A 14966-nucleotide genomic window follows, 5' to 3' on the forward strand; every position below is an offset into this window, starting at 1 on the left:
CGCTTCACGCGAAAGCGACGGCGACGACGCGATCCCACCGAAGGAGGACAATCATTGCCACCGCGGCTATAATCGGCTGATATGCGCCATAAATTCAAACGACGCACGTGTTCTTCTTTTGCAGGTTGTCCAGAATGGTTTAGAGATCCTCACGTATCTCGCAGATCGGATGGGTCACGACTTCAAACCTTACATCTCCACCATCATCCAGCCGACGATAGACAGGCTAGGTGAGTACGGGGCGTATTTGTTCCGTAAATCGTCTTCGGGGGAGGAATCGGCTGGCACGATACGCGATATCGAAAATTTCTATTATTATTTACGACGATCGATAATTCCACAAACGGCTCACGATGGCCGATAATTGGCATCGATAGGAGCTCGCTCGTGTATATTTCGGTTTGTAAATATCCCGTATTCGCGATGTAAAGATAGTCGGGGATAATTTTAACATCAAGCATTAATTAGAAAGTTATACCATCCCTATAGACCTGTATCTCGTAAGTGTGATGAGTTTCGCGTACATTTCGCCGCGTATTGGGTGAATCATCGTTAATCGCTAAATGAGTTTTAAATAGAACGAGCCAGAGTGACGTTTAAACGCCTCTAATGAGGTTGAAGTCTATGACAGATGTATACACCATATTTGTCGAGAACCGGTCCGCCGATCGCTTTCAGTTGTCCCGCGAAGCCGACGTCAAGAATAATCGCACGCGCACGCGCGATCCGAAGATATTCGATCCCAATTTTCACGTGTGTATACGAATCGACAATTAAATTCGCATTTGTTACAGGTGACAGTAAAGATGCTACCAGGGAGAAGGCGCAACTGGTGCTCCTGAAAATTATGGAAAAAGGATGCATGTCGCCTCAGAATCTTTTGGATAGACTTCGTCCAGCCTTCAGTCATAAGAATGCAAAATTACGAGAGGAGGCCCTGATTCTGTTGACGACTACGTTGAACGAGTGAGTAGTGTTTATTTGAAATGAATTATATTTACGAAAAGAAATTGTTTTTTTTTTTTAATGAAATTTGAATTTTTCCAGACATGGAGCAGATGAGATGGCACTATCGGGAGTAATTCCGAGCATCGTAAAGCTGCTGTCGGATCCGTCGGAAAAGGTACGGGAAACTGCTCTGAACACGCTGGCGGACATCTATCGACACGTAGGCGAGAGATTACGCGTCGATTTGCAAAGAAAACACAATGTGCCGCAAGCCAAGTAAGTGAAATGGACGGAGAAAGCGATTGTCTTTCGGCTTTCGGTTTGCATAGAATTTCACGGGATATCTCCTAATCGTGATTCAGTCGTTTAAGAAACTTTTCTCTTCCTCGTTAAAAATTAACTGATCAGTGTGCGATGCGTTATAAAGAAACCATAAAATCTTTAATCGCAACGTTATATAAATCCGTCGTCCATTCTGCTTACAGAATGCTCCTGCTAATAGAGAAGTTCGATCAACTGAAGGCCGCCGGTGATCTTTTACCCTTGGCAATGTCGTCCGACGGTGAGTAGACTGATTGAATTCTCTGGCGCTGCGGGGTACCATTTAATTTAAGCTCGCCGCCACCGACGACGACGACGACGATGATGACGATAACGACGACGAAAAGTAAGGCGCGAGTGTGCCACGCGGCGCATATCGCTATTCAACGTGCGCACGAAGGCTTGTATCGTGCTGCCATCGTGCAGCTCTAGAGTTTAACACGCGGCGATCCTGCCTTCGCATGCAGGAATACTCCTCCATCTGTCTGCTCGCCCCGCCTCGTTCTCCTCGCAGCTTAGCATTACACGTATACATCATGAATATTTACCGAAGACCGCGTGTTCCTCGATGTGATGGGAATATACGCTACTTCTACGGTTCCATGTATTTCGCAACCGACTTCGATTTAATGACACGTCGATATCTTGGCTCGATCGGAATTTTACCTCCACATTTCCGGCGAGGGGAAAACGAACAACATTGATGATATTGAAATAACGTTTGGAGAGGGAAGTCGCTCGCCGTTCCGTCGCATAAAATTTCGTTTCCTTGAACGGTGATACAATGAGGTCGCTGATTCGCGTTATCTGCTTACCGCCGGGGAGATTACATAATATTGCATTCAGAGCGATAGAACCGCGTGTGATATATCGTATCGGTGTATTGTTTCAAGCGCCGTACCACGCCTGTAATCCACACCGAAGCTGAAGCTATCCTGCTTCGAAACGTACGGCCTTGCAACGTTGCAACTGCTCAGCTTATCGGCGTTCGAATTTCGGTTGCAAATATTACGTGTCGCACTCGCAATTGGCACCTTCGCTTCTCGATTGATAGGAAATAATCCGCCGTCGAGATCGACGACGAGAGCAAAAGTTCGTCCGGCGACAATTCTGCCGTTGCATTCCGCTTGCGCAATCGATCGCAACATAAAATGTTTGCGACTGCTCGAAGAGGAACTTCCTCGAGTATACAATTGCAACACTCTGCAAATATCATCCTCGCGCTTATATCTTTCCCAAGGTTCATCGGAGTTCTGCGACATTTCTCGTTCGAATGCCGTACGATTATTAGTTTCTGTCATTAATTGCCGCGTTATTCGCGGTAGTTCCGCGAAAGGCCAGACAGTTCTCATCGTTCAGCAAGATTATTTATCGTCTAATATAAATTATTCTTACAAATCAAAGTAATTAAACATTCCGCACCCGCGAAATAAATGATAGGAAAATTGACTAAATAATTACTGACAATTAATGCGAGGCTATTTATCATTCTGGTGAAAGTAGCAATTAGAATCGATGGCACATATTGATGTGGCATGTTTATGGATTATACACTTTCGTTATCCAGTGAATTTTAAGTAGATTCCATGAAATTTTTTTCACTCTTGCCTTTCTTTTTTCTCTCTCTCACTCAGATACATGATCGAAGATGCGCGCAGTTCTGTTTCCTTTGCTACACCCTGCGCATATACGATCACGATTAGATCATACCTGGGCTTGGCAAGGAGAAGCCACGGCGCTTCGCTTGATTTCAGAGATATTAATAGAACTCAAAATAGCCGTGAAGCGCTAATGACGATCTTCCGCGAAGCCGCCGACCATCCCCTTCATGGACATTCGAACTTCCGGTCGTCCGGCAAAATCCGAGGGATCAGTCTCGGGCGTTATTAGAGCAACACGTTCTGCACACTGATTACATATCTATGAATATTTCAGCCTCCTGTTAAGTTACGCTCTGTAGCTGATTACAGAATCTTAGCGTTACTATGTCGAATGCCATGTACATCTAGCGTGTCTCGCATATTAACTTGGAAACATATAATTTAATCGAGCTTGCAGCGCGAAGAAAATTCAATTTACTCTCGTAATTAAAATAATTCTGAGAAATCAATCTTTGATCTGCCGTGTTATACGGTCAGTTATCGGTGTCTATCTGCTTTATTCATTCATGCATAAACGCGAACAACACTGCGTACATTCAATTTTCTATCTTTTTATGATTTATGCATACTTCACGGTCATGACGTAATCACGCTCGTGACACCCGTCGTGTTTTGACGACCAAATTCTTGTTCGTCGAATACAAATAAGAGAACCGCAGGACAAACATTTTTTTTTCATAGCCCATCGCAATAAAATTTCTGTGACAAACACGTCAATTGGATCAATTATGAAAAATAAACCTATTTTTGGTCAAAGCGGATCTTAGGCTGGTATTCATAGTCGGTTCTTATTTTAAGACCGTCTTAAAATGCTAATACAGCTCTCTGATTGGTTCATAACATCTTAAGACTGACAATCTTGAATACAAGATCCGACTATGAATACCTCCATTAGTGCTCAAATATTTCACAGATTGAATTTATATACATAATTGTGCAAACAGAAATCTTTTTGGTCTTAAAACGCAATCGTGAATAGAACGAGAATAGTAATATCATATATTAAATTGACAAGCAATTTAATAATGTTGATGCTAATAAAATTGGAATCGTCATCGCGGTATCCTCGAAGCGACGCGGAAAGGTTGCGCGCACCCGGCAAGCGAACAAAAATTTGCATAAGTCTCGTTTTCGCTCTCTCTTTCCCCGTGACCCCGTGCAATGCGATTGTGTTAGAAGTTCGCGTTAAGGCACGATTACACCATGCTCTTTTCGAAACGCGTTCCTCTCGAGTCGTTTTTCGTAACAAGGAAGATGTAGATGAAATCGATGAAAGTCGACGATATAGAGATGCGTGTGGCTATTGTAAAAAATTGTAATTCATATAATAAAATGCAGTACATATATAAAATATATTTTATATATATATATATATCAATTGAAAATTTTCTAACTTGTGAAATCGATGAAAACCGACGATGAAAACACGTACGGCCACTGTAAAAAAAATATTTTATATATATAAATAAACTGACAATTTTTTAACTTATGTATTTAAATTCTGACGTGTTTACAATTTCCAGATATGGAAATACAAATTGCTAGAATCGATCGTCAAATGAATATATATAATATCTCGAAGGTTCTAAAGATCTAGATTTAAATGAAGTCCTGGATTTAAATTATCATATCTTAGACTTCGCGTAAACTTTAATTACGACGTGTCAATCGTCGCGAGGATAATTCGCGTCAGCGTTGCCGCGATAGAAATTACTTGTCATGCGATAGAAACTACCCTGTTTTACGCATCGTAAACTTCGCATCGCCACCCGCGCCCGCTTTTAATCTCTCCCGCCTTATTATGCGACTTTACCCCGAGGGCAGCGAGATGCAATGCACACGTGCGCAAGTGAAAGGTAGGGTAACACGCAGATTTATCTTCGCAAAGCAGCGCTCTGTTCCACGTTGCGCCGGTGTGCGCACAATCAGATATGAAAATACAGAATAATACCCAGCTGCTGCCCTTTCATCGCGCGTTCTTCGACCGTTGCCCTGTTACCCTTTGCGTAGCCTGGCAACGGAATGAACTGTCCGAATCTCACAGAAAAGTCGACTAATAATGCCTGTTTCCACACCGAAAAAAGAGTCTGATTGTACGAATTGGAATTTGGATTGATGAAAATGGATAAGTTAAAATTTTTTAGTGAAATCTATTATAATTCTAGTTGAGATAGAAGAACCAGAATTCTGACTGATATTAACAATTTGCTTCATCCATTTTCAGCCAGAAATTTTTCGTAATGAATTATATAATGCAATATATTATAGACTCACTTTAATCTCAGTTCAGTTTATTCTTCATCTTTTTCTCATAACTGTAAAAAGAAGAAGAGTAAAAATTGAACTGAGATTAAAGTCTTATCTACATTGGAAACAGGCCAGAATTATTAATATAATTCTGTTTAAATTTCTATAATCATTACGATTTGCGTTAATAACATTGGCGTTAATGACATCAATTTCTGGCTTTGCTATTTGCTTTGTAAGACGAAAGTCGAAAATGATGGAAGATCTGTTGGTCAACCGAGCAATCGGGAATCGGAACACTTGGAAAATCTCTGTTTCAGGGCTTTTCTATAAAAAGGGACAAATTGCTCTGTAATCGTACAGTAATTGTTTGCCTAACCCATGACACACGGCGTCGCGCACGATAAGCGTGTTTATGCGCGATTATGCGCAATGTATATGCGCTATTATGTAACGACGAGGTATTATCGCCTGCCTTCGATGCAGAGGCCGTGTGGGCGAATCTTCTTAGCGTTGTTTCTCTAACGGCAGTACACCTCGCACGCGGGAATTGACGCTCACATTTTCCGATGCCGATGATCTCATGGCGCGTGACGCCATTCAGAAAATCTATAATCAACCGTCGCTCGCGGCTTTTCTTTTATTTCCATCCCGGAACTGCGCCCTGTTTTACCTGAGGTTCTTATCTTATCGTAATGAAGCATCTGTTAATTCATAGTTCTGTCCATGAACATCAAATATCTTTAAGACAAGCTGTATAAATTATTATTCGTTCCGGGATTCGAACTGTACTTTTCGTTTAATGATTATGTTTAGAATATTCGTATTCATTTTAACGCAATATTTAAAATTTGCTGCAAAAACTCGCGAACAGGGCAAATAAGTTAAATTTGTTAATTAAGATTGCATCAACGATATAATCTTAATTTGACGATAATCTTTTAAAGATTTTTTTTAGATGAAAAGTTGGAAAAAGAAACAAAGGACAAATCGAGGCCTACGAGAATTCCCAACCAAATCCGACTTTATTTATCAACTCGTTATTTTTCAAACCACCATCTTTGGCGATTAATGCTGTCCTGCGCATTTTCGAGGCTCTCGTATCATTATTTCCTCGCTTGGCGAAGGTCGCTCGAAGAGTACCTAGTTTAACGGCCAATTATACGTCTCATTCTTTTTGCGATTCGAAACGCAAAAAAAAACCGAAATTCAAATGCCGACTTATTTTCGCTGATAATGGTGTCCGTAATGATCCCTGTCCCGTGACGTTCGATTGCTCTTCATAAATTGACCTTCGAGCACAACGTACCACTTTGGTATTCAGTGAAACCCGCATCTTCAATCGTTTGCCATTTTTCTCTAAATCCACATCTATTTATTCGGAATCTCTTTGAAGTTCTGCAAAGAGATAAAGTCTGAACTTATCTAAATATTTAAATATCTCTTGAGAAGATGTCGACTTTTTTATGAAGAATAACTCGACGATTTTATCCCATTTTCTAAAGAACACACAAGATAGTTTGTTCCCGATTCTACGGTTAATTTTTTTATCGCAAGTCCCATCTCTCTCACGTCTCGAACGTCGCAAACTCATGGGTGCAACATAGACGTTAATTAGCAACGAATTAAATTAACTGCTAACTCGCTTTCACTAAAGACACCTGACGTGATTCTCCGATAGTCGGGAAACGCGCGGGAACCGTTCGCCGGAAGCCATGTATTTTCTAACTTTTTTCCCGCTCTTCCGTAACACTCCGTTCCGTAACACGTCTTGAATTTCTAAAGAGGCGGACGTCGCATCGGCGACGAACTTTCTGAAAGAACAGAAGACACGACTCCTTCAGCCCACGTCGCCGTACGTTCGCATATACCTTAATTATACCGTTAAGTGTAATTACCGATACCGCTTCCATCGTGCATATGAATGCTGGCATAAAAATGAGAGAGAGAGAGAGAGAGAGAGAGAGAGAGAGAGAGAGAGAGGAGGATGGTACATGCGGGGAAAATTACTTGCGTTTAGAGTTCTAGATGTACTAAGAGTAGCACAAACGTCCATCATGTTTGTCCTAATAACTATAAGTCTGTTCTTTTTCCACCTTAAGTTCTGAGCTGGTGTATGCTAGTGCAATAAATTATAGTGAGATAGCTACAGTTTGTTTCACTCTAACTTGTTGCATTAGTTCAGAACTAATTCAGAATTCTTCAAGAACGAATGGACCTCATCATATCATATTAAAGAAGTACTAAATGCTTATTGAACGATAGACTATCAAGTAAAAAATGGCAGTCGAAATAACCAGAAAATCGTCATTCGGCTCACAATGTCAGATAAAAAATTTGCGCTACTCTGGTATATTTAGATGCTATTCTATGTGCATCGGTCCTGTTTTTTCGGTCCATCCGACTGAACTTAAGAAAATCGTGAAATATTTCGCGACACGTAGTGTCGCATCATGGAAATCGTGGCATAGCCACGATCAATCGAGGCGTTTATACGCTCTTCCGGTATTTGATATTACGCCAAATGATTGGACTATTCAGCGTCGCTTGACCCTAAAGCGTGCGCAATCGGGGTCCAACACATGGATAAAAATGTAAAGTAATATGCGTTAGAATTCTAATAAATTTTATAGAATTGGCAGGTCTACATAGAGACAGGCCATTTGTGTAAAATTTATTTCACTTTTCTCGAAAATGAGCGATCGTATGGTACTTTTTCGTAAAGTAAATCTATAAATTATCATCTCAATAGAATTTACTTTATTGACAAATATTTTTTGTCTTAGCGGACAAAATTTACTTTACGGTAAAAAATACAAATGTGTAAAGTCTTGAAAATAGATACATTTTACTATAAGTAATAATCACTTGAATGAATTTTTACTATAATTGTGTAATAAAATATACTTTTTATTACCCTCCGGTATTTTTACTTTCAAGCAAGTAAAGTTTTTCATAAGTTGAGTAAAAATAACCAGAATATTCTTACTAGTCTTGGAAAGTAAAAATTATTCAACTATTTGTCTCTATGTAAATTCTTTCAAATCTTGAAATACATCGGACAATCTTACAACATATTTTGAAAACTCCTTGACGACTTATTGGAAAGTATTAAGTTTAATTTAAATAGTAATAATGTAATTTTCTTAAGGACTCTCCCAAATTCAACAACAAAAAATCCAAAAAAAACTTTATACTCTTTAGTGAATGTTAATTGTAATTGGTTTGATCCAATGTCGAGACGAATTCCTTCTATGTCTTGGGATTACAACATCAAATCTGTTAATCTGATGGTGATTTTTTCTTGGACAGGAAGGAATTGATATTTTGAAATTGTATTGCTGAGGATGGTTCCAAAGTGAACTGAAACGTACTATTATTTTTTTGGAATAAAGATTCTATTTTCTGGATTACAGATTTAAGATTGCGTATTAACTACCACGCTGACTCTCATTCGCCCTGTTTTTTTGGATTTTTTGTTGTTTAATTTAAATGCAATTTTTTTTTAACCTCGAAAGATTAATTTTTCAAATTTAATGATCGAGTACGCGATGTATTTTCGAGATATGCAGATGAATATGAATAATATCAGGGAAGCGCAAGGACGTAATTTTGCCGATCGTTATAGTCGAGCATTGTAATCGCGTATCGATCCGCTTGATCCAGCCGCAGCAAGCTGTATCTCGTGCTTAATTATGCCTTAATGCATCGCGTCGCGTGTTAATTAAGGGTTGCACGATATTCCGCCGGCAATAATTTATTACTCGCTTCCCGCGGAAACGTGCCGATCGACTTGCTTCGATCCTATCGAGCTCTTGGAATTGACGATGCATCAGAAGAGCTGGTGTTTGAAATTAATTCGTACGAGATTACAAGTTCTGAGATTTGATTAACTGAAACGACGACTTCTAAATAGACATTTCTAAACATTTTTAACCATCTTGGTATCGCTGAAATTATTACGAATAATAATAATTTGTATGGATGACAATATTACTTTTTAAAACTTTCAGAGTGAGATCCCAAAGAATTTAGAGTACCTTGATGTAAAAAATAGTGACTGTATATTATAAATAATAAGCACAGGTACATAAAAGGTGAGGCTGCAGCTAAGTCGCTGATGATGCCTTACCTGATAAGAAGAAAGTAAATTCATCAAAGGATCCACTTGCCGAAGTTTTCGTGTGAATCTTACGAAACATCTCACACACGTTTACGTGTCTTTGATCCGAAACACGCGGGCGAACTTAACGACAGATTTACGAGGGCGGCGTTTCGACACGGTGTGCGTCTCTCGGTCCTTTCTTGTTTGTTACAGGCGACATAACCGAGCCTTATTTTGCGATACACATTAATCTTTTCTCTCTCCCCCATCTTTCACTTTCGATCATTTCTGCCGCGATTGGACCGACGTACTTTTAAAACTCAACGCAAATTGAATCGGACCGCATCAATCACTCACCTGTTTCGCGGTCAATTTGTCGATCCTTTCGAAATTTTTTATGGGACCGGCTGAAGATTTAGATGGGAAATGAAAAATAATTTACCCTAAGTTACGCTTTTAAAGCGTAATGTGGACAGAATGTGATAGACAACGTACACGGAGAGAATTTTCTTTTAAAATTTACCTTGAAAATATGGTAGTTGTGGTACAATACAATATCTTAAAGATTTTTATTATGCACTTCAGTAAAATTAATTAAACTTATTTTATACATTATTGGAGTTTTATTAACGAACGAGAGAGATTTACATTAAAATTCTTTGAAATACACAATGTTGTCCCACGACTATCATATTTTCAGGGTAAACTCTCTAAGAAAAAATTCTTTCCGTGTATGAGTTCATTATATTGCACACTACTCTCTAAAACTTTTAAAGTGAATCTCACTCTAGAGAGTGAAATCTCATTCTTAAAGATTGAAAATTTGTTAAGACTGGCACAATTTTCACTCATTTCTTAATTTCTTAAATTGTTTATAAATACGATAGAGAACGTCAATGAACGGTAAAAAAAAAGGTTTAAATTGTTCAACTTTATTTTAAATGAACATACTGAGTAGGAGCAGTAGCGATTTACAGAAATGATTAGAAAGAACTCAAATTGGGTATAATTCATCATCGGAACCAGCTCAGGCCATATGGCAATCGGCAAATGACATTTTCGGGTCTTTGGGACGATGGAGTAAAGTAAATCGATTAGTCAGTGCCCGATCTCGATCGCTCGCTGTCTTTTGTGCTCTCGACGGTGAAATTCGGCTGATCTCATCTTTGGACGTTAATCTCCGATAGAAAGCACAGACGAAAGCCGCGCAGATGCAGTTCGCACCTTCGCACGTGAATGCAAAGCGGCGAAGGCAGAAAGCTTGACGCACGCTCGGGCATGTGCATCTCTCGGACGATTGCGACATCTTCGACTTTCTTGATCTTGCCGGCGAGATCGGCGTTAATTATCTCGCGCACCAATTAGCCCATAATTATTGGCAGGACAATTCGGCTTTCACGTATCTTTTTGCCGATCGGGCTTGGGTCCCTTTCGCGAACGATTGCGCCGCGCGAGACGCGACGAAGCAAATAACCGTCTCGTATTAGCCTTCGGAATGTAATCAAAGGTTCTTGCTGTGAAGCATAATGCAATGACGATCGACAACCTTAATTATTATTATTATTTTACTGCAACGAAGATACGACCTTGATTGACGTAATGCACGTCTTTTCTGTAATATTCGACGTATATGAGTGTGCAGGACTTTTTAGCAAAAAAGAAATTATATCATTTGTTATATATATTAAAAATAGTATTTATATGTAATATATATTTTTTTAGAAATATATAGGAGACTTTTCAATAAAATAAACAGTTGGATATTAAAAGGTACAAGATAATCCAATCCTTTGAGTTAGTGATATTTATAACTTCCATATGTGTCAAAATGTAAATTAATCCATTTCTGTGATTAATTTCAAAGTAAACAACGTTTACAAAAATTTGGGTCAAATTTAATACATTTTTTTATTACATTGTTTAACTACATTGTTTTAGTTAAATTAAGAATATATTGGTAGAAGCAACGGTGACTTAAAGAAATGATTAAAAATAACTCAAATTGAGTATAATTTGACATTATGAATTTAACAGTATATAAAACGTGAAAATTTATTATAAAATAAAATTAATTAAATTAAATACAAACGCGATCGTGATGAATGTTTATACAGGGACGAAACGTGGAATACACTCCTTCACGGAGAGAATTTTCTTTTAAAATTTACCCTGAAAATATGGTGATTGTGGTACAATACAACAATTAAATACAAACGCGATCGTGATGGATGTTTATACAGGGACGAAACGTGGAATACACTCCTTGTATAACTTAACGATTTTACACATACGACGTCACTATAATTCCCGTTTCTATCAATGTATAGTTTAAATTGCTTGTCAATTTAATTCGCGATTACTAGAGTAGTTTTAATTGTGTTTATAGTTCGAAAAAATTCGACGCGCAGTTCGAAATGACTACACTGAGAAAAAAATATAATCAATTTCAATAAATATTTAGTTGAATACATGCCAACTAAATATTTACTTACAGTAAATAAATAAAACTTAACGATTTTACACATACGGCGTCACTATAATTCCCGTTTCTATCAATGTATAGTTTAAATTGCTTGTCAATTTAATTCGCGGTTACTAGAGTAGTTTTAATTGTGTTTATAGTTCGAAAAAACTCGACGCGCAGTTCGAAATGACTACACTGAGAAAAAAATATAATCAATTTCAATAAATATTTAGTTGAATACATGCCAACTAAATATTTACTTACAGTAAATAAATATTTGTTTAGTAAAAAAAAATGATTGTTAAATCAAATTAATATTTTTTGTATCAAATAAATATACCTTTATATTTAATAAATATTTAGTTGGCATGTATCCAACTAAATATTTATTAAAATTGACTATATTTTTTTCAGTGTACAATATAGTATACATGCAAGTACATATATAGTGTATATTAGTAATTCAAGATTGAATTATTTAAAGTAAAAAACATTTTTTGTATCAAATAAATATATTTTTATATTTAATAAATATTTAGTTGGCATGTATTCAACTAAATATTTATTAAAATTGACTATATTTTTCTTCAGTGTACAATAAATATTCAAGATTGAATTATTTAAAGCAACGAAGATCTAGCTTCGACCGTAATATATATAGGCATTTTTAAATTTCTAGTATAATTTTAATTCAACTGTCTTTTCATCTATTTCCAATATCAAAAACTAGAAAAAGATGAAATGCAAGTCGAACCGAAATTAAAGTCTCTGGATTGGTAGAAATGGGCATAAGCGCGTACGATCGAAGAGAACACGCACCACTCGACCTCGCGAAAAGTGCGTTTTCGTGACAGTAGAGATACCACCATTGTCCCCCCATGACACACTTGACAATAGCGTCGCTGGCATTGATTTTCCGGAATCGGTGGCGGCGGTGACCGTGTAGGCCCCGCGTCTCCTCGTTCATCCCTACAGCCTTTGGCCCCTTCCAGCTTCCAGCGGGGCACCAACTAGATAGGGGAAGGTCCGTGTGGGAACCCCCTCCTTCGGCTCGGCGGCTTTACTCGCGTTAGTCGCGTTCCGCGCTTAAGCGCTTACAGCTTACTCACGGCAGCCCGGTTGAGAGTAAACGAGTCGGCGTTTAGCAACGTGAGAGACGTGCACGCCGTTGTGTTGTGTTGTACTTATACGCAGCCTCGTCTCACGATGTGTCGAATTGTGCGTCGGTTCCCTCTCGTTTTGTCCATTTTTCCTCGGTGACACGTGCACGAGGAACAAGGCGTTCTCGTGATTTCGCTCGTGGAGATCTGTCATTTCGATACCGAGAGAGGACACGCGACGGCGATGCCTATCTTTTCTCTTGAAACGCAACGAAAAACGCGACGGTCGCCGTTAACGAGGAGTGCACGTATTCTTTGCGCTACGTGGAATCGAAAATTGCATCGCCGTCTGTTGTAGTTGTGTGTGTGTGTGTGTGTGTTGTGCGTGCCGCTTCGTTCTCCCGCCAAGACCGTGACTGTGTAACGTTACTCGACTGTTGCTCGACCATTTCGCGAAGCGAGGCCACAGTGTTTACTTCGCGCGAAAACTTCTAACGATAAGTGCGTGCGTGGTGCGTTATCGCTTCGCGTTGTGTCGAGTCGACGCTATCGATACCTATCATCGTGCGACAGCGCGATGTTACAGCCGTCATTGCGGACGGCTCGTCGAAGGAATTCTCGACACTCTCGGCAGTGCGCGGCCGGGCTTTGTGAAACAAACAACGACCGCTCGGCTTCGTAGTTGCACTCGGTAAACTCAGTTTTGCAGCCGCACAGGATAGGACTCGCGCGAGCGAGTCCGATTGTTTCGCGCCCGCGGCTACGGTGAGAGATGATAGTGCTGTGTGAAGAAACGACGCCGAGGATGCGAGAGCCACTTTATTCCGAAAAGAATTGTTGCGCCGACACGCGGTATCCTCTTTACGGTGGCCATATTTTCTCTTCGAGAAAATAAAGGACGAACCTGAAAATTTTTTTAGAATTGTATTTGTAAATATTTTCAAACGAAATCGCCTGCTTTCCATCGGGTGACAAAGTGATACAAGTGTCGCGATATCTTTATTGTTCGCTGAATATCAGGAAAGATAAAATGATAATAAAAGGTAAAAAAAGAGCCAAGAGCCAACGCTGGTTCTTGATTGCTAATATTCAATGTCTTTCAAATTTTAACAAACGGTTCGCCCTTAAACTAGGATCTTTTCAATGTTAATTCATAAAAACAATTCCTGTTTTACATAATAAATCAAATATTAAACAGATTTGAATATTATAAATTAAAGTTCTTCTAAATGTATGATGAATATAGTTTTCGTAAGTCGCTGTCGTTTCTTGATTGATCAAATTATTTCAATGGATATCAATTATGATATTAATGATCGGAAAGATGGAATATTTGTGATTTGTGTTACCGGATGGAAAGCACCCTTTGTGACTGTTAAAAGTCTGCCCATTAATTTCTGAAGTTTTTGGCACTATATTTGATAATTTCCAAGCAAAGCATAAATCATCGTAACATCAAAATGATGTCAAAATTGCTGCAAATTTGATTACTAAAAGTCACTTTTCAATCAATCACGACTTATTTCGATGTCATTTTGATGTTATTATGACTTCGTTTAAGCTAATATTGTGTATAAAACTACATTCGTCGGTAGTTTCCGTAAAAAATCGCTCATTAGTAGACATTGCAATGCTAATTAGAAAGGAATTTCCCGTAGTTTTATTAAAATAAAAACAAAATTGAAAAAAATAACTCTAAAAGGATTGCTTTTTGAAATAAATGACTGTCCTTTACATTAAAAAGAATATATGGTCACCATAAATATCCTTTTCATTATTCAGTTTCGAAGCGAACGTCTTATTAATGTGTATCGAAATCGCGTAAATAAGTTTCCGTCCAAGAAGGTCGTCGAATCCTGGAAATAAAGTTTTTATTCGGAATCTCGCCTTTTATCGCAAGGAATTGAAATGAAGCGTCTTTTATCGCCTTTTATCGCAAGGAATTGGAAGCGCGACTTTGCTGCACCTCGAAGGACTTTCAGAAATTTTTGACGATATACCGTCATCGAACTTCCGTTCGTTGGAATAGACTCGTCGTCTCTATTTGTGTCACGTTTCGGGCCCGCTTTGAGAAAGATAAGAAGTTTACTGAAAGAGTTGTAAAGGGGGGGGGGGGGGGG

At 38.7% G+C, this 14966-nt stretch overlaps 1 protein-coding gene across 4 annotated transcripts in view; it reads left to right on the forward strand.

Annotated features, from left to right (window-relative positions):
• Nucleotides 1–14966, forward strand: part of chb (CLIP-associating protein) — a 44885-nt gene that overhangs the window by 13543 nt on the left and 16376 nt on the right. For all 4 annotated transcript variants that reach the window (XM_018514973.1, XM_018514975.1, XM_018514976.1 and 1 more), the window contains exons 2-5: nucleotides 125–230; nucleotides 795–966; nucleotides 1048–1224; nucleotides 1434–1510. In XM_018514973.1, the coding sequence (XP_018370475.1) occupies nucleotides 125–230; nucleotides 795–966; nucleotides 1048–1224; nucleotides 1434–1510 (532 nt within the window). The remainder of the gene's footprint in view (nucleotides 1–124; nucleotides 231–794; nucleotides 967–1047; nucleotides 1225–1433; nucleotides 1511–14966) is intronic.

The sequence above is a fragment of the Trachymyrmex cornetzi genome, unplaced genomic scaffold (genome assembly GCF_001594075.2).
Source record: "Trachymyrmex cornetzi isolate Tcor2-1 unplaced genomic scaffold, Tcor1.1 scaffold56, whole genome shotgun sequence".
Classification (NCBI taxonomy): domain Eukaryota; kingdom Metazoa; phylum Arthropoda; class Insecta; order Hymenoptera; family Formicidae; genus Trachymyrmex; species Trachymyrmex cornetzi.